This window comes from Ambystoma mexicanum, chromosome 12 (assembly GCF_040938575.1).
Source record: "Ambystoma mexicanum isolate Mex_15411 chromosome 12, UKY_AmexF1_1, whole genome shotgun sequence".
NCBI lineage: Eukaryota > Metazoa > Chordata > Amphibia > Caudata > Ambystomatidae > Ambystoma > Ambystoma mexicanum.
In genome coordinates this window covers 594,579,750-594,603,010 of record NC_090936.1, presented here as the reverse complement: position 1 = coordinate 594,603,010, position 23,261 = coordinate 594,579,750, and the positions used below count along the sequence as shown (strand labels likewise).

The following is a 23,261-nucleotide window of genomic DNA, read 5'->3' as shown; positions in this document are numbered from 1 at the left end:
ATCACACTCTAGGCCATAAACCTGCAAACCAGCAGGATGCAATATAGTTCTAAACAAGGAGGGTGCAAATGTGACATTTAAAATTACATGGATAAGGGGAAGGGGGATCATTTAGCATTATTTAGATTACCTGGTCGACAAGTGCCTGTATTCACTGCCAGAACAGTTGGTAGCGCAATCAAGTGCCACAGAACAGGTGTCACACTTAGCCACTGCCCTTCGACGGCTGCCTAAGCAAAGGTTTGCCCGAGTGGTTATGGTGTGCAGAGTAAGGCCTCGGTCACTTTGAATGCCGGGAGCAAGGAGATGAAGGTAATGTTAGGATCGAAGATGCAGGGTGAAGATACTACAAAACAAAATAAATGCCAACGGGGAGGCAGAGCGAACACTTATGCGTCACCATAGCCCAGATCACCATTCCAAATCCTTGAGGCAGGATGAGCACCAAAGGGCAGGGCACACAAAGATGTGTTAAGGTCTGCAAGGGATGGGTAGAAATCGGACAAGATGCCGCCTTGGGTATTGTGGGCATCAGAAAAGGAGATCATGCTGAGGAAAGTGTGATAGAAACTGTGTTGAGTGAAATATAAATGAGGCTGCAACACATGCGGTTTTAAGGCAAACAAGAACTAACCTTCATCTGAAGGTTCTTCAGACAGGCAATGGCGTCGTAGTACTTGGTGGCAGCTTCCTGCACTTTCCCTTCCTTGAACAGCTGGTTGCCTTCTTCATGGATCAGTGGCACTGCCTGAAGCTTCTCTTCATCAGTCATAGCCCACGGGTCCTGCCGATAGGAACCGGGGTCTTCCACCTGATTGTCCCATTGCAAAAGTTCAGAACTTAGAAACTCCAGTCTTCCCCATCCCATTTCTATCGCCATTTTTGTAACCAACTACAGTTTGTCAATAGTACATAAAGCCTTCCATGCTATACAACTCAATGACACCACTGGTTGGTATATAAATGAAGGAATGTATTGAACAACTTTCAACTCCAACACAAAGCCCCAATGTGGCAGTCTTTATGAATTACATCCACTATATATACACCACTCACACACACTCTCCTTCCGCACCCCCATTTGGTGTTCTCTGCCCATTGCTGCACTCTGCTTGCATTTACTTGTCTTCCTTCCCTCACCAGCCTGTTCCCCAATCATCCCCAAAACCTCAATTTCACCTCAGTCAGCTCACATAACATATGCAACGTTCTGCCCCATCCTTCCTCCTGTTCTCTGCATACTAGTTTAGTTCTACATTTGCCTTCAATTGCCATCATTCCTTGCCTTCTCCTGAGCTCCAAGTCCACTGGTCTCACCTTTAGCATCTCAATTTCGAAGATGAGCGGCTCTGGGCTTTTGTTCAGATCGTCCAGGTCCTGGTACCCCAACGAGTGGTGTTCATGCATCTGTGCAATGCCACAGCAGTGCCGCTGCCCTTCCAAGGGGTCCTTGCCCGCTGCAATGTTCCGCAAGCTCTTGGACACCATGGGGTATACTGCCACATGCTGACAAAGGAAAAGGGCAAAAGGGGGTTTTCAAATATTTGATCATTATAAGAATTGTGAATAGAACAGATCAGCCGATAGAATGATGGACAATGTTCTGTGATTCTCATTTCAGGCCGTCATACACATTTGAGAGCAGTCAGTTGAATAAGCCTTCTTTAGAAGGGAGCAAAGATATGCAACACAATAATATACTTCAAAAATACACTCAGTTTCAATAAATCAGTAGATACCCATCTGGGATGGCACACAGACACTTCCTACACACTGAGGCTACTTAAATAACTAGGACACTAATATATCACTGGCACATTTAGAGCAATACTGGGGTTAGCGTCAATAGGAAAAGATTAGGGAATAAAACAACGGTCAACAAATATTCTTAAGCAGGTAAGTACTTTTTGAACCCACCAATGCAAAAGTAAATTACCCTTTCCTGGGGAAAGGTAAGGCAGAAATTCAGAGGTAAGAAGACTTTCAGGGAGCCAGGACAGCCAATGTTAGCTGAGCAAAAGTCTAGGTGAGCTGAAGCACTTCTTGCAGGTAAGTAAAAGTCTTGCACCATGTTTTAGAAGTCTTTGTAGAAAATGAAATCACTTGTGAGGGGTAAAGCTGCAGGCAACTCTGCAAAAGTAACCAAGACAAGTCTCAACTGAGAACTAGCAAGGCTACACAACAAGAGGTACGCCCCCCCCACCCTTAGTTTTACAGTACCTTTGGTTAGAAGAAAGTGGTTCCAACTGGTTTCTGTTCCTGTGTAGGTCTGCAGATCCTGTTGTTCATGGGCCTCAGTCGTGGGGACAAGAGGGAGGACGGTGGGGGACTCCTGCACTATGAATGGAAGGTCGGCGGCGGCAATGAGCAAACTTCAGATCAGCAGCACTTCGCGGTTTCCGCTTCTCGCGGCTCTCCCAAACAGCACCACCGCGGTTCTTGGATACCTCTATGGACTTTCCTTGCATCTGGGTCCAACACTCTGTTGAGGTGGCTCAGGCTTGGTCAGTCCTGCTTCGTGGGAATCCGGAGGATCTTCCTGGAGCTCGGGGTCTGACTTAACGATGCACTCCATTCTGGTGTTCCTCTCCCTGGCAATCGGTTCCTGCAGCTGCAATGGAAGTACAGCCAGCTCAGAGAGGATGTCCAGACGAGTTCGCTTTGAGGTTGATTGGTCCCACCAACCCAAAGGGAGAAGTCATCCATTGCAGGGCTTCTCTAGTCGAGGCGAATTCGGAGGGTCAGCAATGCAGCAGGGCTTCACCGGGCAAACCAACGTTCCAGGCTTTGCAGCAAGCGTCTCTTCCAAATTATTCTTCAGATTCCTTCGTCCAGTGGTCGACACTGCCTTCCAAGCCAAAAGCCTCACCTTTTATGCAGGTTTCTACCATTCATCCGCAGCCTAGCTGTCAATCACACAGCAGGGTGGCTGTCCTCCAAGGACAGCCAGCCAATCACCTTTGGGTGCATTCCTGTAACCAATGGGATTAAGCACAGGGCGTTTCGGGCACCTCCCCTGCTTCCTGCCCCTGCAAGACACGCTGGAGCCACAGGCAGGCTTCAGCAGTGAATCCCACCAAAGTCAAAATGAACAAAAGGGACCAAACCTGGTTTGGCGCGCAGAGTAAATCTCGAGAAGGACCTTTCCAACAAGAAACGGCAAAACAAGACGACCGGGCCATTTTGACAAAATGGGCACCCATGGGTGCTTTACTGCAGCTGCAATTACAGCCCGCTGTAAAAACACACAATGGCAGAAAAAATTAAACCACTGCCACCAGCCATCAATGTTAAATGGTAACACAAATGTTACATGAGAAACTAGACAAAAGCGATACTAAGTAACCCCTCCAGCACCCTATTTTAAGATACTGTGTGCTGGGTCTAGAAAGTTACAAAATGTAAGTAAAGTCAATTTCACTTCACTGCTCTTGGAAACAGAAGTTTCACCAAGAGAAGGTATTTAAAACTTTGGGAAATCTAAGACTTCCCTGTGCCAATGCACTGAAGGCGCTGTCTCTCACAATGTAAGGATGATGCCTATGGGGTTTGTCAGACTCCAAAGTCAAAAGAAACAGAGTCCAAATCACAGAAAAATACACGAGAGAGTGTGGGGGAAAAAAAGTCTCACTCTCTCCAGGTTAGAGATTAAAAGTCCTAAAGTCCAGCAAAAAGTGCTGGGGGACTCTAAGGTAGAAGGGAATTAGCACATTTCTGAGAATTCTCACTAACAATGTAGCTATGACCTACGGCAACAATTGGAGTAGCTGCACACAGAGTCTCTAGCACTCTCGCCATCCACATGCCCGTCTTAATGGGTTGCTTTATTTGGCGAAATGCACGCACACATTCTAATCCTACTCCATGACCAACACTCTGGACTTCGGTCCCCCGAGGGCGTTCGCATCACCAGCGCATTGAGGCTATGTAAGAGTATGTAACCATTAACGTATTGGTTTATCCACTGCGCATAGTCCAACAATTTAGCTTCTGGAGCTAATATTCAATGTTCAATTCCTTCTAGGTTATTGTTCACTAATAATTTGCATTCAAAATCCTTTCAAGTTGTTGCACACAAGGTCCAATTAAGTAAAGTGATCTTCCTTACAAGCTTGTATCCATGGTGTTGGATGATTCCCACTGAATGTTGAATTTGTGCGCCCTTCCTTGCCTATATTGCGCTTCAAATAGTGCTTCACGTGAATTCCCCAAGTATCTGCTCTGCAGGGCAAAGCAGTTACTTGGACACTAGTCGGTCAATTGGTCAAGCAATATATGAGAGAAAGACGATCTATTGGCCCCAAGGAAGACCTGTGTTCAAAGAGGTCGAAGCACGCGTTGGGAGGAATATGCTAACCACCATTAGAAAATAAATAAGCGCTGGAAAACCAAAAAGATTCCAGATATACCTTGTGTGCAAAAACTCGGAAGGAATTTGAATGCTAATTATTAGTAAACAATAACCTAGAAAGAATTTAACATGGACCATTAGCTCCTGAAGCTAAATTGTTGGACTATGCGCCATGGATAAACCAATACGTTATTGATTACATACCGTTTGGTTTAGACTCATAAGGGGACCTTGAGTCTGGATTGTTAATCCTTGCAGCTAGGAGGTTTAATTGTGTGTATACATAAGCTAACTAATTTGCAACGTATGCTTAGTGGGTTGCGCATCAGAGTACAAGTCCCCCCTCCCTCAGTCTTTTGAGGGTGCATTTGTTTTACTATGGTAAAAGATGCGATGTAAAGGACAACTACAATACAATAAATCTCCCTGAAGTAGGCATGGGTGTTGCCTTTTGTACCAGACTTGGAAGCAAAATTGGGTTTACTCTTTCTACCAAACACATTTTGAAAGGGTCATTCCAGTGCTGCTAAAGATGAATGTAAAGCAAATTGTTCTTAATTACACACCATATAAACTGCTGTATGCTGTGAAAGATTTACTTGGCGCTAATTACCCTTTTAAAAGAAAAATAAACTTTCTGCATGTGTATACTTATGTTAGATACGATGTGGCACAACAGCTGTCGGCATGCCAATTACTAACGCCCAGAAGTAAGCACACACTTACAGTCATATTTGGATGTTGGGTGCATAATTGAATTTACCAATGGCCAGCAGGCCCATCAGGCTACAAACCCACCAACAACACATAGCGCTGCGTGGAAGTGTTTAGAAGATCTGACTGTTGGCAGTATCCATTTACTTGAGCTTCTAAAATTTCAAAGAATCTGAGATTCGCCCTTGCAGATGTAAGTCGATAACTCTCATGGCAGCCCATGTAAAAGGATTATGGTAGTCTGAAAAAAAAACCAAATCATTTCAAATCTGTAGGAATTTTGAAAGTGAAAATGCGATATGTGAAGAGCATCTATGGTCACCATCGGGTTAGTATGGTACAATGTTTAACTATCAATTGCATGCCAAGGAGCTGGAAGTAAATATTACAAGGCTGAAGCAGTCCTCGTGCCTTATGTTGGTTATGTTAAGTTTGCGCTCAAATCATGCATAGGATGCAGTTTCACGCCTTCAAAAAAAAGCCACCACCAAAACTCAGTTTCACATCTTTAGTACACAAAAGCCACAATGTCCAGCTACAACATAATGAAACCAACAAAGGATAGCTTGTTGCAGACCAATTGACAACTCACAAAAGGGAATTTTAATAAAGAGAAGGCTTTGTAGAAGAGAATTTAAAGTTACTAACATGCAATTCGATTCAGAATAGCTAATATTTCTAGTGGCCTCAACAAGTGATCTCCAAACAGTACTGTAAGGGAGGATAAAACGCACTTCGAAAAAGAAAATGCAACTTAAACTAGCTTCAAGAAGTGTACGTAATTTGAACTCATAAGGCCCAACCCATATTCCAAGTGTTTACTTGTTATACTACTTTCCCTTTTTGAAGAAGGGAAGTGGAGGCACATGCACACTCACAAGGTGCTGAACAGTTTATATCACACGCTATTGAGCTCCTGTGCACTGATGCCTTTTGCCCTCATGTGGGGAGTTGCACAGGAATTGGAACTGTATCACCGTGGCAGGAACGATTGTCAAAGTGCATACCCGCTTAGTTGGCTAAGCTAGGCTATGGATGCCCATGTCATCTGCAATAAAGTGCCAAAGGGTTGCCAATGTTTAGGATTGAAATTTCTAAACTGCACGAGCAGACTTGGCTTTTTGGTGTAAATGAAAAGAAAACTGGGATAAGGAAACGGTATGAGGATAAAATCAGTTTTAGAATGTGCAGTGTTAAGATGGATTTCTAAAATAAGACCGGGGGTTATGGGGAGATTTAGGATGTGTAATGATGCAGAAGTACGAGTGACACAATGGTAGCTTGGTGATGGCATAGATTTGTATTGCTTTAGAAAAGCAAAATAAAAGAAACGCCATCTAGCCCCATTTCTAAGAGGGGCTTCCCTGCCCCAAATAAAACTAAGGAGTCTGTCAGAATGTCCAAGAACTAAAAGTGTCTGCTGTCCTGTGTCAAAACCCATGTCCAACCCTTACACTTACAACTAAACTGAACTGAAAGGGGTTTGTCGTCTTCTTGGTACAGAGGAATGACTCACTTCTTCTAGAGAGGCACAGTTCCCTGTAGTAGAGGAACTGGTTCCTGAATGAATGGATCCCTTTCCCCAAGTCGCAATCCTTTTCCAAAAGTTAAAAGAAAACTTCCAAAGTAGCAAAATGTTTTCTGGCTCACAAAGAACCAAAGTTTCAACTCTAAGTCCCGGTATCAAGATAATGGCTTCCTTCTTGCAATGTTAGGAGAGTGCCTCCCTTCCATTGGATTTTCACAAACACACCAGAATGAATGACTCTTCCCCTGGTTCTCTTTCAGCTCCTTGCACAGCCAAACGAATGCCTCCCTTCTCGTGACTTTCCTGGCTCTCTCCAGGTTTTTTGTAACGCCAAGAGAATGCCTCTCTGCTCTTGGCTTTTCACAATGTTCACAAACGAACCAGGGAGGTGGGAGGGGGGGTTGGGGTGGCGGTCTCCCTTCAACTGGCCCTGCTCAGGCTTTCGTTAATCACAGCCAACCTGGTTCAGTACCCTGCCAGGTACTGCGAATATGAAGAACGATAATGATTGTTCTTCCTTTTATGGGTGCAAGTCCCAGACTGGTTTCTTGCTGGCCCAGTCTTGATAGACTTGGTTCACTCTCCTGCAAAGTACTATCGTACAACCCAAGGTATGACAAAGTCTCTTTCCCTCAGTCAGGTATTCTCGGCTTTCTACTCCCTTCTGGGCTTTCCACAACCTTCTTGGGGGCTCCTGCAGCTTCCCAGCAACAAGCATACCTTTTATTGTGGTGGTCCGCAATCGTACTGGATCTTTGTTGGTGCCTGTGACCAGTCATGGGGCTTCCCCGACTCTCAAGGTCTGTGGCAGCTACGCATTTGCACACTTCCATCAGACAGCACGGTTCTCCCTGCTCGCGCTCTCCAGTCCCCAAGGACACCCAGAGCTTCTCTCAAAAGATTTGTCGAGCAGTCTTCTCAGCCTGGACCGGCTCTGGACCTTCCCGCTCATTTTTTCAGCATCCCAGACCCCGCACTCAAAAACCATGCTGGCTCTCGCGGTTCCTCCAAGGAGGATTTTTAGTTCATATTTTCATTGTAATGAGAATCTTCCAAACCTGTGTCAACCCCAGAATTTTTTTGCTTTTACTGCTGGATTATTTTTCCTTATACCTCCGAGTGGTAGCCTTTTTCCACAGAATTTTTGACTCTTTATGGGTGTCGTTTAACCTCTGACATTTTTTGTGAATAAGTGCCTATTGTTGCTAGGTTGCCCCTAGTGGCTCCCCTTTTAAACTTTCTCTGGCTAACCTTGTGAGAACTGAGATTCCCAAGGGTAGAAAGGATCTTTGGATCCCTTTTACATTTGATTGAGACTTTCACCCACCACCTTATGTGAAGTGCTTGGAGATACAGAGTATCCCCCTTCTCATTTTAAACGTAACATTTATGTTACAAGGACAAACTTACCTTTAACGGCTGGTGGCAGTGAACCTTTTTATTAATTCAGTGCACCTACAATGCAGGCTGTTTGCTAAAGGCACCCATGGGTGCTCATTTTACCAAAATGGCCCTGGTTATGTTTATTCGCCATTTTAGTGTTCCTTGTCCTTTCTTGTTCCTTCATCTGACATTCAGGGTGGAACATTTCTGTGTGCAATTTCTTTATCTTAGGTGGGAGTCCTTTGGACTCCACGCCCAGGATTCAGAGTGTCTGAAGGCAGGAAGCGAGGGAGTAGTCTAAAACTCGGCAGCCCTTTGTCGTCCAGCCCGAGTGTGAGATTCCAGTTCAGACTGGAAGGCTGGCTGTCCTAAAAGGATTGCCAACCTCCAACATTTGAAAGTTGCAAGGCTGTCTGATTGGCTGGGTTTCTGCATAAAAGTCTGAACCTGGAAGCCGAGAGCTAGTCGACCACTGGAACCAAAACCGAAGAGGAACATGAAGAATTCCCAGCTGAAACAATTTCCAGCAACCGGAGAGCCTGCTGTGTAACCACAGCCAGCTGTAGCCCTTCCTTCCAATCGACCTGGGGACGCCGAAAATGACGACCCTGACCCAAAGCCTGGCGAGACCACTAGCCGCAAGAACACCTGCATTTTGTCCCATCCCACGTCATGATGCGACCTTGCGGGCTGCAATACCAAATACCCTGGGACCTCGAGCCATTGTGCGGTGCACGGTCTTCCGAATCTCAGTGAAACTTCGTGGGCATCCTGTTGGATCTCCAGAGGCACAATTACAGTCCAAAATACCCCCTCGCCAGAGTGCTGCACCTTGCAAACGATGAGAATCCGACCGGCGATATTCTGTCTTCTTCTGTGCTCCTGAAAAAGGCACCAAATCCACAGAGCCGCATCCAGCCGCGAGGAAAACCTTCTCTAGAGCCTTCCCTGTGATCTTTGCGGCAAATGTCCTCCCAGTGTCTGTTCTTCTTAATGAAGGAATTCAAAGACCAGGTTTTTGGCTGCAGACCCTGAAGTCCTCCTGCTGCAAAATATTCTGTGCTGAGGTACTGTGCTGGCTTGGGCATGTACTTAGCTTAAGTCTCTTGTGATTCCTATGTGGTTTTGGGGTGTTTTCTGTTATTGAGAGTCCTCAGGTCCAGTGCACTCAGGCCCCTGCTTGAATCCTCCTAGGGTGTCTTCTGTGAAGCCCATGGGCCCTCAACGAACTCTAAAGTAAAATACTCACCTGTTGGAACAGTCTTCCTGACTTTTGCTACTGAAGAACCTATACTGACACTGCCTGTTGACACTCCTGCTCCAAGAATAAGGGAAACACTTTTAAAGGAGTGGGCCTTTTGCCTAGAAAAGAAGTGTTTAAAAGTGACGTACTTGTAAAAGAGTTGGTTTGTAACTGTAACTCTGAGAGTGAACAGTTACAAAAGTTATTACTTGCCTTACAAATGTTCTGCCATTAGTAGATATAAGGTTGTTTTACTCACTTGTGTATTGGTTGTGCCTCTTCACCGAAATGAATACTGTTGGCTTCGCTTAACTATTTCTTTCAGAAAATGAGTGTGCACGTTTCCCAATTGGGTCTTGCTTCCCCTGACTTGCTGTTAGCCTGTCCAGAATAAGTTAGAATAACTCAGTCATTCATAAAGTGTAACATTCGGTTCTGCTTTCCCTGGTCTGTTTTAGACAGATACAAAAAGAGTCTTAGGTTTACACCTGCCTTAAAAGTTGCTTATTGCTCCTGTAAAAAGTGTATTGGTGTTACTTACCTTGAGTAAAACTGTTATCCTAAAATAAGTTAAAGTTGTTGCTTACCTCAGTCTGAACTGGAAAGCAACTGTAATTGAATATTATACCCCAAGGTTCAACTCCCCTAGCAGAACTGTTATATGTTTATACTGTTTCTAGGATCTGTGTTTCACTAGATCAGAAATGTATATTGTCCAGTTGATATTACTATGTGATTTATTGCTGAGCGTCACAGTACAACTGATAGGGTCAAATACCCTAGGCCCTGGTATTACTGAAAGTAATTAAAACAAACTATTGGTTTTGACTTCCCTACAACTCCCGTTAAGTGTTTCAAATAAGGTTATATGCTTTGGTCTATGCACCTTCAAGCATAGAGTTGTGTTTTTAGAAATGTGGTTATATCTAATGTAATAGTAGTTATTTCCCCCCCCCCCCCCCAAGATTTATCTGGGCCTACTTGTATTTAAATAAACCATTTATATTTTTACAATGCATAGCGTTTCAGTGTTTCTTTGGACCATTTGTATTACAATTTCATTTGTACTGATTCTACAGCCCTCGCTCCCTCCTACGATAAGCTTGGCTGCTCTGTCTAAGCTGCCATGAACTCAAGTGGTACAGCCTTATACTAAGAGTGGAGTCGTGTACTGTCTCAGTTGAATGATTTTACCAATTCCGCTTCCGTTCCGTGTATCCATCCCGCCTCCCAACCCGCCCTGCTCCCCTGATTGGCTGTCCATCCAGCTAATAACCGACCTCCCCTGGACAGCTCTCTGTCCGGCAGCCCCTGCGGCTAAGGGCCCCAAGGCAAAGGGCGGCTCCTACATTGGCGGCGCCAAGGTGTGTCTGCAGGTGTCAGCAGGGAAAGCCAGCGGCCAGCCGTCAACCAGCAGCAACAAATAAAGGTGTGGCATGAGTGGGGAGTTGAGCAATCACTCTACTCCAGAAAGCCTTGCCACTCCACATTACCTTACTCAAGAACATCGCTTGTCAGACGAACATCACTTAGATCACTCGTACTTATATAGAACCATGAACATTAGCCTGCGTCGAATCTAGACAGGATTTTGAATATTAGCAGATGCCACTATTAGATAGAATTGTGAATGTTAGCAGATGCCACACTTGGATATAGTTGTGAATGTTAAGCCGACATGGACTCTCAAATCTAGGTATAGGCCCAGATTTGTCTAATGTATAGTGAAACGTAATGCATTAGGATACCTAGGCCTCTCTCCCGCTCTGCAGGACTCTCAAATCTAGGTTTGGCCTCCGTCTTTGTCTGTTAGATCTTGTGACCCACCTATTGTGGAACCTAGACCTTTCTACCGCTACACACGACTCCTATATAGGTAGCCTCCATCTTTGTCTGCGATATGGTGAAACGTAATGTATTATGAAAACTAGGCCTCTTCACGACTTAGCAGGACACTCAAGTCTAGGTGTGGCCTACATCTTTGTCTATTGTATGGTGAAACGTGGTGTATTGCGAGACCTGGGCCTCTCCCCCACCGCACAGGATTCTCAAAATCAGTGATAGTTCTGTGAAGTTACTAGTCTTCTACGCAGTCAGACAATTGCTAGAAACTATTAGCATTACATTGACTCACACTTAGAAAATTGTTAGAAATTATTAGCATTGCATAGAACCAAACCTAGAAAGTGCCCACTGTGATAGTACTGTGAATTTACTAGTCTGCGTCGCCTACCTGTGCCGTTCTCCTAGAACTGTTCTTGCTACAATTGACTCAAATCTGGAGGGTGCACGCTGTGATGATACTGTGATTTATTTACACACTTAAGAATTGTTCTTGCAAGCTGAGATTACCACGGCAGTGAATAATTCCTGCCAACTAGATTTATCCCCTCCGAATTTAAAGCCGCCAGAATGATCCCATTGCTTAAAAAAACTGCTGTCCTCCAACTACCGGCCTATTTCACTTCTCCCGTTTCTTATGAAACTCCTTGAGTCCCTGGTGTCTCCTCTGCTGTCATCTTTCATGTAGACTACTGGGTTTTTCGAACCTGCCCAATCTGGGTTCGGGTTCAGGTCGTGGGACCGAGAGTGTCCTGGTCGCGGTTCTGGACTATATGGCCAGGCTGGTTGACACAGGTGTGGTGGGTGCCCTGATTTTTTTAGATCCGTCAGCGGCATTCGACACGGTCGTTCCTGCTCGACTGCCTGGCCCAAGTCGGAATCTCAGGCCAGGTTCACGCCTGGTTTGCCTCCTTCGTGGTTGACAGAACTCCAGACTCTTTCACTTCCCCCATTTCTCTCCTCTATTTTCTCTCTTCTTTGTGGTGTCCCTCAAGGTTTCGCCCTGTCCCCCATTCTCTTCAATATCTACATCTGGCCTCTTGTGTCTCTCATCCGCTCCTTCGGCGTCAGAGGTTACTCATATGCCGACGACACTCAGATCCTGATCCGAATGGATATCGATCAGGCCGAGAGGTCATCGTGCCTGAGGAGATGTCTGACGGCCGTCGGAGATTGGATGAACCGCAAAAGTTGAATGGGGATAAGACTGAGGTGTTGGTGGTGGGATCCCCCCCCGATCCTTCACTTTGGGCGTCTTCCATTTGGCCTTCTTCTTTGGGTCCCCTTCCGATCCCCGCTGATAAGGTTAGGAATTTGGTGGTGATAATCTCAGCCACCGAGCCCCAGGTTGCTGCTGTATGTAAAGCAGGTCATTTTCACCTGCATATTCTTAGGAAGGTTCTCCACTTTATTCCCACTCATCTTCAGCTGCCTGTTGTGGCCTCTCTTGTGCTTAGTCGTTTAGACTATTGTAACTCCCTTTATTTATCCCAACCTAAGAGACTCATTCAGCGGCTGCAACAGTAACAGAATATGGCTGCTTGGGTTGCCACCGGCTCCCCTTCTGGTGCCCATCTCTCCCGGTGTTGCGGACCCTTCATTGGCTGCCAGTTGCCGAGCGCATTGTTTTTAAAACTTTGTGCTTGGTGCATCGTGCTCTCCAGTCCCAAGGGCCAGAATATCTGTGTGCTAAGTTCGTACGCTATGTTCCATTGCGGTTTCTGCGGTCGGCTTCAATTGGCCTACTTGTTGTTCCTGCCTTTCGCGGTTCACTTTGTGGTGGGCGGGCCTTCTCTGTTCCAGCACCCCGACTTTGGAATGGTCTGCTGCTTCAGCTAAAAAATGTGAAAAGCCACCTTGCCTTCAGAAAGGCTCTTAAAACTCAGTTGTTCTAACCCTGTTGCAGTGTGCACACTGTTCCCCTCTCTTCTCCAGCGCCAAGATGCCTTTGGTGAACGTGCGCTCAATAAGTACGCCTAACATAACAAGATTGATTGACATCTACAAAAGCTATTTAACGCACATCTTGAAAGTACTGAGATAGCACTGTGACCCACTTGCATGCGCTGCACAATTTGAATTGCTCACTCGCTCCACTCACAACTAGAAAGTGCCGCCTGAGATAGTTCTGCGATTTACTTACCTATGTTTTGATCATAACAACCCAAACGCTCACCGCCCATATCACTACGCTTACTCTCTTCTCTACACCAGCACTCAATTAGAGTGCACCTATACCCCTCAATCAATTTCGGCCTAGCTGCTAACATACGAACATTAACACATAATCACCTCATCATTCTAATAAAACACAGCTGTATCCCATGACAAACCAGCCTAACTGCACAAAAAGCGTCCTACAGGCCCAACGCAGCCAGAGCCCAGTCTTGAAGTACACCTGCCAGACTGCACACATTCAACTGATATCAATACCACCACACCTAATGCTAGGATGCAGCTACCATCAGCTGCACACATAACTGGTGCACCCTAGGATACCTTATTCCCTCAACTGACCTGGACTACGGTCCTCAAGGGCGTTCAACCTACTAGTGCTTTGAGGTCATACCAATGATATAAAGAATGCTATATAAATGCCAAATAACATAACGTCAGAAAAACTGTCCTAACAAGACTCCAACTCCTTTTGCAGTCCTTTTTTGCTGTTTGTATCCTCAGCGTGATTGTATTGATGGAATGCGTACCTGGGTTCTGCGGTACCTTCCTCATTCCGCCACAATGCTTCTTCATCCCAGTCTCGATATGAATACTCTCTACTAGGTTAGGTGGATTCTTCCTCGTCTTGGTATATTAAGAGGATGAGGGTTCCAGTTCTACAAAAACATATGGAGGTGTCAGGAATCACAGAGGTCTGTGTAGGGTATAAGGAAAGTTGGTGTGGAGGGTGTATATACTGCATTCTAGCCGGATAGTCGCCCCTGATCCCATAGGGGGATCCCTCCCATGAGATCCTACCGCCGAGTACCTCCTCTCCCTCCCGCCAAGGGAAGCATCGGGTAGCAGCCTCACCTCCCTGGCTTGATCGGAAGGGGCTTCCCCCCCAGAGAAGCAGGGATGACAACCTGGGATTCGTCATAGAGGCCTCCCTATTTATGGTAAGCAGGGAAACACAGAGGTTAGCCAAAAACCAATCAAAGTAGTATGAAAGAGCAGCCAATGTGTTAGGGAGAATTCTCTGTTAAGGCTAATTTCCCAAACCTAGTGAGTCCCCCATCAGCTTTGCTGGATTTTTGGGGTTTATTTTTTTCTCCTGCTAAGAGTGAGACTCTTTTTCTCCCACTCTTAGGCATGATTTGAGAATGTCCTTTGACTGTGAATGTGTTTTATGGGCTATGGGGTCTTTACTCCATAAGGCTTCATGTGTTTTTGGTATATGTGTTACACAGGACCCTCAGTGCAGTAACACAGGGGTGTCAGAGTGACCCCCAAACATAGACGCCATACCCTAGGACTGACCACTGTCTCCCAGGGCATGTAAAGTCACCATTGGCTTTACTAGTCTCAAATTGTGAACAGAACCAGTACAAACCATCATATTGTGGAAGTACTGGTAGGGGTAATTCAATTGCCCCTGGGTCTGTTTTCCAAGTGCGCACTGTCCAGTCCCCCCCTTGTCGAGTTTCTGGCTGGTGGCAGTGGATACCACGCAAAATATTCCACCGGAATATCTCTTATGGGATTTTCCCATTGATTTTAAACGCACCACTTTTTGGTGCAATGTTAAAGATACCGCCGGGTTATTTAATATTTATTCCCCGGTTGGGTCTTTTTGCCAAGACTCTGTTTTAAAATGGCGTTTGTGTTTGCCTCTGAAACTCTAACACAAGTCGAGCCCTTTGTTCCACTTTTTGGCGGGCTTCTCCACAGAAGCCCTCCAAATGGTGCCACTCTGACTGGGGTCTACAGGATGTGTGGGAGGGGGATTAGGCACCCTGGACTGAGTTGCCTTGGCAACTCAAGTCGCACTCTTGTGTGATTGGCCCAGTAGTGAGCTGCCCGGCTCACCACTTAGCATGTTTGAGTGACAGCTAGGCTGTTGAATGGGTTTTTTTCTGCATAAAAGCAGGGCTTTGGGGACTGGAACTTCAGAGTCGCCACAGGACCTAAAGAATCCGAAGAGGGGAGAAGCTGAGCCATCTACAACGACAACACCACCAGTGGAGCCCTGCTGTACGAACTCACCACTTCCCCGACGACAGAGGAGATCTTCTTCCAGGAGAGTCTTCTTACCTTTTAGCTGGTGGGACCAACCAGTTCGCCTTTTTCGCCTTCCTGGACCATCTCGTGGTCGAATCGCCCGTGCCAAGCACCCCGGCGGCCGGATAGCCACGCTTCACCACTACCGCGAATAAAAGGGTTGTACCTTTTAAATCGGGAAACTCCACGGCTGGTTCATCCCTGGCAGTGCAACGACCTCCAGCTTTCATCCTCATCGAGATCTTCTCTTCCTCTGGTTGAAGCCACGACTATCACCCGCTGCCAGGAACAACTGCCGCCGCTGGAGCTTTCTCACCATTTCAGGTACTGTGTCCCACCTGGTCTCCCTTGCAACAGATTGTCCAAGTTGTCCCGTAAATCCTCGACTTTCTAACTGGGTTGACCTCAGACCTGCTAACTTTGCCTTTCTGAACTGATCCAACCTCTTTTGACTTGTCTGCAAAGACAGAGTGCATTTCCACTGTGATCTTGGGCACATTCTGCCTTGCTCTCTGTTAGGCAGAAACCTGTGTAGTTCCCTGTGGGACCACTGCAAAAGATTTAAGACTACAGGTGTTTGGCAGTAAACCCACTTGGTAGCAGTCTGTACCACACAGATTCACTTGGTAGCTGTGGCTGAGCAGTCAGACTTCCCTCAAGAAGAGTATTCACAATAGGTCAAAAGAACACAGTAGAACAAGTAAACACTGATCAGAGCTTGGTGTAAAAGAGATATAATTATTTATTTAAAACCACATCTAGTAAATCACACAGGCACTAATGTTAAGCAGTTCAAAAACACGGTCACTAAAAGATATACACTCCCTTAAAAGAATATTAAACAAGTCTTAAGTAAAGCCCCACTTATTTTCAGACAGCGGTGAGCGCTTAACGCAGATGACACACTAATAATTCGTTTTAAAAAGGGAGAGAAAAGCAGAGTATAATTTGAAACAGGTCTAAACACTTTCACAAGAACACAACAAGAGAGGAAGGCAAAGTAAAACCGTGAAGTTAGAGTTCAGAAGGCCGGATCCACTTTAAGAGGATCAGAACGAAATGTGTCCAAGGTCACACGGTTGAAGTGCACAAAAGTCTTGAAAAGGTTCAGAAAGAGTTGGACCAAAAGAAAGGGACCAGTTAGATGGTCAAGGCGGCCAGCCCAGTCCAGAAGGTTAAGGGATTATTATTACCTTGTAGCAATCTTTAGAAAGGGAGGCTTGGCGGACAATGTACCTTAAAGTGGTGAGAATACTCCAGCAGGGGCAGTTGTTCCTGGCAGCGGATGCAAGTTGATGCTTCGTCCGGGGGAAGAGAGGATCTCGTTGGGGAGGAAGATAGGAGTCCGTTGCACTGCCAGGGAAGAAACCAGCCGCGGAGTTCTCAGGTAAAAGGAGCGGTCCTTTTATTTGCGGTCCAGTGGTAAGTGGCTATCCGGTTGCCGGGGTGCTTGGCACGGGCAATTCGACCACAAGACGTCCTGGGATGCGAGGAAAAGAAGGTAAACTGGTTTTGCCCACCAGTCAGGGGAAGAAGCCTCTCCAGCCGGGAGATCTCTGTCGTCGGGAAGTGGTGAGTCGGTTCCGCAGGGCTCCACCGGTGGTGTCGTCGTGGTAGGTCAGCTCAGCTTCTCCCTCGTCGGATTCTCAGGTCCTGTGGCGACTTCTGAAGTCCCCAAAGCCCTGCTTTTATGCAGCACACCTCCATTCACTCAGCCTAGCTGTCAATCAAACACACAAGAGTGCGACTTGAGTTACCAAGGTAACTCAGTCCAGGGTGCCTAAAGCCCATCCCAAGCCCCCTGTGGTACCCAGACAGAGTGGCACCACTTTTGGAGGCTTCTGTGGAGAAGCCCGCCAAAAAGTGGAACAAAGGGCTCGACTTGGGTTGGAGTCACAGAAGAGAACACAAACGCCATTTTAGAATAGAGTCCTGGCAAAAAATACCAACCGGCAAATTAATATTAAATAAATAAACCGGCGGTATGTTCGAGGCTATGAGAATTTAATAACTAAAGTTGGTAGCCTCGAACAAAGGGAAAATCCCATAGGTATATATTCGCGGTCGAATATAAAAAGTAGTATCCACTGCCACCAGCCAAAATTCGATCAGGGGGGACGGAGACGTGCCCCCTCGACTAACAGACCCCGGGGCAATCGAATTGCTCCGACCAGTACGTCCACAATATGATGGTTTGTACCGGTTTCTGTTAATAATTTGGGACAAGTAAAGCCAATGGTGACTTTACATGCCCTGGGAGACAGTCAGTCCCAGGGTATGGAGTCTATGGTGGGGTGTCACTATGACACCCCTGTGTCACTGCACGGAGGGTGCTGTGTAACACACAGACAGGGTAATTCATAGAATTTCGCAGAAAAGTGTCGCAAGCGGCTGGCGCAGAGTGTCCGCGTGCGATTGTCTGCGCCAGGCACGTGCGCTAAAACCGATTTCCGCGCACAGCGTATTCATGGATTTTAGGCTCCCAAACCAGCCGTGGCGCAGAGTATCGCAGCGACCCTGCAGCAGCGCCAGTAACGCCCCCAAGAACGCCCTCGCGCAAGGAAAAGCCATCAAAATCGCTAAATCATCGCAAAGGGCTGCGCTAACCCTGTACCAGTTTACAGGGCTGCCAAACAAGGAACGCAAAGCGGGTAACGTTCATATCAGGGGTACGCGGGAAGTTTTACACGCGATTAGCCAGGGTACGTGTATTACAGGGGTACGCGGGAAGTTTAACACGCGATTGGCCAGGGTACGTGTATTAGAGGGGTACGCGTGAAGTTTTACACGCGATTAGCCAGGGCACGTGTATTACAGGGGTACGCGGGAATTATCACACGCGATTTGGCTGGGTAGGTGTATTACAGGGGTACACGGGAAGTTTTACACGCGATTTGGCTGGGTACGTGTATTACAGGGGTGCGCTGGAATTATCACACGCGATTTGGCCAGGTACGTGTATTACAGGGGTGCGCGGGAATTATCACACGCGATTTGGCTGGGTACGTGTATTACAGGGGTGCGTGGGAAGTTACACAAGCGATTAGGCTGGGTGGGTCCTCACAGGTGTTCCCTGTACACCCTCCACGGCCCCTGCAGGCAGCACACAAAACAGGGGACTACCCTGCACACCTGCTCATGTCCCCCTGCACCCCCACCCCCCAGCCACCAGGGGCACCCTCCACCAGGCCCCCACCCATGTCTACCACCACCCCCACCCCCCAGCCACCAGGGGCAGCCTCCACCAGGCCCCCACCCATGTCTACCACCACCCCCGCCCCCCAGCCACCAGGGGCAGCCTCCACCAGGCCCCCACCCATGTCCCCCTGCACCTGCACCCCCACCCCCCAGCCACCAGCCTCCACCAGGCCCCCACTCATGTCTCCCTGCACCCCCATCCCCCAGCCACCAGGGGCAGCCTCCACCAGGCCCCCACTCATGTCTACCACCCCACCCCCACCCCCCAGCAGTGCAGGGGCACCCTCCACCAGGCCCCCACTCATGTCTCCCAGCGTGCTACGTGTATTTCAGGGGTGCGCGGGAAGTCCCACTCGCGAATAGCCTGGGCGCGTGTATTTCAGGGGTGCGCGGGAAGTTCCACACGCGAATAGCCTGGGCGCATGCATTTCAGGGGTGCGCGGGAAGTTTTACACGCGACTTCAGCAGGGTACGTGTATTTCAGGTATGCGCGGGAATTCTCACACGCGATTTGGCTTGGTACGTGTATTACAGGGGTGCGTGGGAAGTTACACACGCGATTAGGCTGGGTGGGTCCTCACAGGTGTTCCCTGTACACCCTCCACGGCCCCTCAGGCAGCCCACAAAACAGGGGACTACCCTGCACACCTGCTCATGTCACCCACCACCCCCACCCCCCACCATCCAGGGGCACCCTCCACCAGGCCCCCACCCATGTCTACCCCCGCCCCCCAGCCACCAGGGGCAGCCTCCACCAGGCCCCCACTCATGTCCCCTATCACCCCCACCCCCAAGCCACCAGGGGCAGCCTCCACCAGGCCCCCACTCATGTCACCCTGCACCCCCATACCCCAGCCACCAGGGGCAGCCTCCACCAGGCCCCCACTCATGTCTCCCACCACCCCCACACCCCAGCCACCAGGGGCACCCTCCACCAGGCCCCCACTCATGTCTCCCACCACCCCCACCCCCCAGCAGTGCAGGGGCAGCAGGCAGTCGGGCAGCAGCAGGTGGGAGCGTGCTCGGGCTCTGGGGGGCAGTAGTTCGGCCTTCCGGGCAGGAGCGTGGTATTCCGTGTGCGTACGCGTGTCCAGCTTGGTACGGAGTGATTTTGCACGTGAAAATCCTGCACGTCAGCGTGAAAACTGAGGAAAGGCCCTCAGCGCGTAAGCGCATCTGTGACGTGACCCGCACAGGTGTTTCCCACACAGCACGTGATGACAGAGCACACGTGGAAAGACTGCACGTCAGAGTGTAATCGCGTGTGATTGGTGGAAATGGCCCTACACGCAGAAGTGACAAAGCGTGTAATTGGTGGAAATGGCCCTAGCGCGTACACGCCGCGTAAGTGACGCTGGACGTGTGGGCCTGTATAAAAGGTATGTGTAGAACACGTTTTCCTTGTACGTGCTTTTCGTGGAGAGCGAGTGGGTGAATTCTGTACTTCTTGTCGTTTCACACGCGATTTACTTCACGGCGTTTCTAGTTCGTATTCCCTGTTACCTCTGACAGCTTTTTCTCTGTATTCTCCTTTACTGGTTTACCTGGGCCTGTTCCCTCAAACAGTGTTCCCTTCTACTGTTGTCCTGTCTCCTCAGACAGCGGACAAATCTTCTTTTGGCGGGGGTGTTGCCAACCAAACGTGCTCCTTTTACACGCTCGTTTACCTGGCAGACGGTGAGTCACGCACGTATCTAACATCTGTGATAGCCCCGTGTGTAGCCTACCCCTTCAGAGGTCATTCTAGGCTGCGTGTGACACGCATACGTTCATTCTTGTGTTTCTGGGTGCCACAGCGTAGTGCAGGTTTTTCTTTCTGCACACGTGGTCTAGGAGGGGTTGCGTGCACGTCATCTCCCTTTTTTGGGCCTCCTGTGCGTTGCGTGACCCGTCATCTTTCCCCAGGGGTTACATTCAGCCTTGCTAGAGCACTAGGGTACAATTACCATCTGGTACCCAACCCCTTTGACCCCCAATTGCCCAGGACAATAGTCTACATCCACTCCCATACGCACATTAACATCAGTGCCATGGCTGGGAGGCGAGGATTCCGTAAGGGTGGCAAAGGTGGAAGAGCCACAAGTGGTGGCCGTGGTGGATCCGGTAGGGGTCGTAACTTGCAGGGTGAGCCTGTCCCCCCATGTGTGGAGGACCAGTCACGGGCACCCATAATCCCCCCCCCCCCCCTCCCCCTCCCATTGAGGCTGATGTGGCTGACACCATCCATGCTCAGCCCTTGTTGGACCAGCCCATTGTGGCACCAGACCTGGCTGACTCCATGGCTGACTTCCAGGTCAGCAGGGCTACGACACGTGCGCTGGTGCACGTTGATGCCATCATGCCACGTGGATCTGGGGCAGCAAGGTCATCTGCTGCACCAAGTAGGCAGGGCGGAGAGGCTGCAGGGGCAGCTGCGGCTCCATCCACCCCAGCCCCCACACACCCATCCAGGACAGTGTCGGTCCTAGTCCATGCTGCTGACATTCCCCCTGACACCATCACACTAGAGCTAATGCCTGCACCAACTCCCATGCTGAGTGTGCAATCCCACACTCCTGATACAGAGTCCACCAGGGCTCCTGCCCCTAGTGTCCAGAGCGGCGCAGGACACTCAGGATCACCACCACCTTCCAAGCGGAAGAGGAAGAGTGCTCGTCCGGCACAGGCTGATGCCCCAGACACGGCTACACAGTCCGGCCCGTCCAGGAAGCCCAGCTTCACGGATGACGAACTGAATGCACTTGTCGAGTATGTGTCCGGACATGACAACGAGATGGTCATTGTTGCAGGATCCAAGACCACACCTGCACAACGCCAGGCACACTGGCAGACCGTTGCGGACATCGTAAGTGCCCTTGGAATTGTGAGGCGCACAGCCAATGATTGCTATAAGCGCTGGAATGACCTAAAGCGCAGGGCAAAGAGTAAGCTGGCCTCAAGTCATGCCGCAACTCTAGTGACTGGAGGTGGGTCTCCAGTAGTAGACATGGAACTCACTCCACATGAGTCAGTCGCTGGGACCTACGTCACGGAGGAACAGATCCAAGGCGTGGGAGATCTGGCTGATTACGAGGCATTGTCCGGTGAGTGCACATGCATGTGTGTGTCATCCATGTGCATGGTGTGTGTGTGAGGGCTTCTGTTCGGGTGCCAGGTGAGAGTGTGTGCGCCTGAGTCGTATGGGTCAGCCATGTGCTTCATGCAATCCTTCCTGCGCAGCTGCAATCCTTCCTGCGCAGCTGCATTTGGCCATAGCAGTATCCCTTCTGCCAACAGTAGACATCTAGCCCAACTGCACGCCAGTTGCCCTTGAAGTGTCACCTTGCCACAACATATTTGCTTCTTCTTCACTGTTCATTCAGTCAGTTTGTTTGCATTCCACCACTTTCACTAGGCATGTCGCTGTCCACTAGTCACATGTCTGACATGGGTATGGTAAAGTGGAGTGACTTTGTTACCTGGATATCATTTGTACACACATGTCCCTGTGCAATTGGACCATTTCAGACTGGCAGCTCCAGGTGAAAAATCTGACCTGTTAGAAATAGAAAAGCTATTACATGCGGGAACTGGACTGAATGAATAGGTGCTGCCCTCCTCTCCATCTTCACTCAATAGCAATGGTACATGCCATCTGTGTGATGGCATGTGTGTTTCACCTGCCAATCACAGGCCAATGTGTGATGCCACTGCCAGGCAGCATGCAGAAAATGTGTTCATCTTCCATCTTGGTGTCATCAGTGTGTGCCATTTGCCTGGACTTCATACGCAGTGAGGGTGCATGCATGGGAGGGTTTTAGTCATGTGGGACATGTGTCAATCAAGTACTGGTTCTCTTGCTTCTCAGCCCTCAATGTGTGCCATGGTGCTAATGCCTGTTTCCATTTCTTTGTTTTCATGTCTTTGCAGGGGAAGACGCACCTGATACTGCTGGGGTTGTGGAGATGGTGCAGACCCAGGAGGGGTCCGAGGGCCGACCAACCACCAGTGAGGGACGTGGTGTGGTGGTGGGGGAGAACCCACAAGTGCTGCAGGTCGTGCTCTCAAGGGGTGTCTCTGGCTGCACCTCCCCCGAGCTGTACTCAGGTGTTGATTCGGATGAGACCTACGTGCCGTCGCAGGTGAGTGTTCCAGGGAGGGATTCTGTTCTGTCTCACCCACCTGCACCAGGGTCAGAACCCTCCATGGGGATGTCAGTGTTGGCAGCTACGCCTTCGGTGGTTACGGATGCAGGGTCACACTCCGCGACATCTGATCCTGTTCCTGGGCCAGCAGATCAGAGGGGGAATGCAGTCCTGCAGCCTCAGGCAGTGCCGGCACAGCAAGGCGCAGTTCGCCTTGCCCCAGACAGGTGTGGTGCCCGCCGACGTGGTGGCCGTACGCCACCCGGCAATACCGCATGGGAGCAATCCATTTACGGTATGGCTACCCAACAGGCTGCATCATCCGAGATGATGGCTCAGGCCATGGATAGGGTGGCCACTTCCATTGTCCCCCCAGAAAGGCTGATGGAGCGACTAGAGCAGGCAACCGACTCCATCTGCCAGTCACACAGGGAGGACATGTTGGGGTCCAACAGGGACAGGCGGGCGGCACTGGCGACTCTGCAGGAGGCCATCTCCATTGAGTCCCAGGGCCACAGGGAAGCCCTGAGGCAGGAGCTCCTTCACCTCAGGACGACTCTTGTTGAGCTTGAGGCTTCAACACACCAAAGGACAGAACAGCAGCTGGAGCGTCTCACCCGTACGCTCTCAGCTGAGATGCAGGCAACGAGGGCGGAGGTC

General features: G+C 49.0%; 1 protein-coding gene across 3 annotated transcripts in view; it reads right to left on the bottom strand.

The window, feature by feature from the left end:
* The window catches only part of AIP (aryl hydrocarbon receptor interacting protein), a 321,509-nt gene that overhangs the window by 225,561 nt on the left and 72,687 nt on the right, over positions 1-23,261 (bottom strand). For 2 of the 3 annotated variants that reach the window (XM_069628969.1, XM_069628968.1), the window contains exons 3-4: positions 1,318-1,506; positions 635-811 (exon numbers count right to left, since the gene is read on the bottom strand). In XM_069628969.1, coding sequence (XP_069485070.1) covers positions 635-811; positions 1,318-1,506 — 366 coding nt within the window. The remainder of the gene's footprint in view (positions 1-634; positions 812-1,317; positions 1,507-23,261) is intronic. The other variant, XM_069628970.1, reaches the window with a different exon arrangement.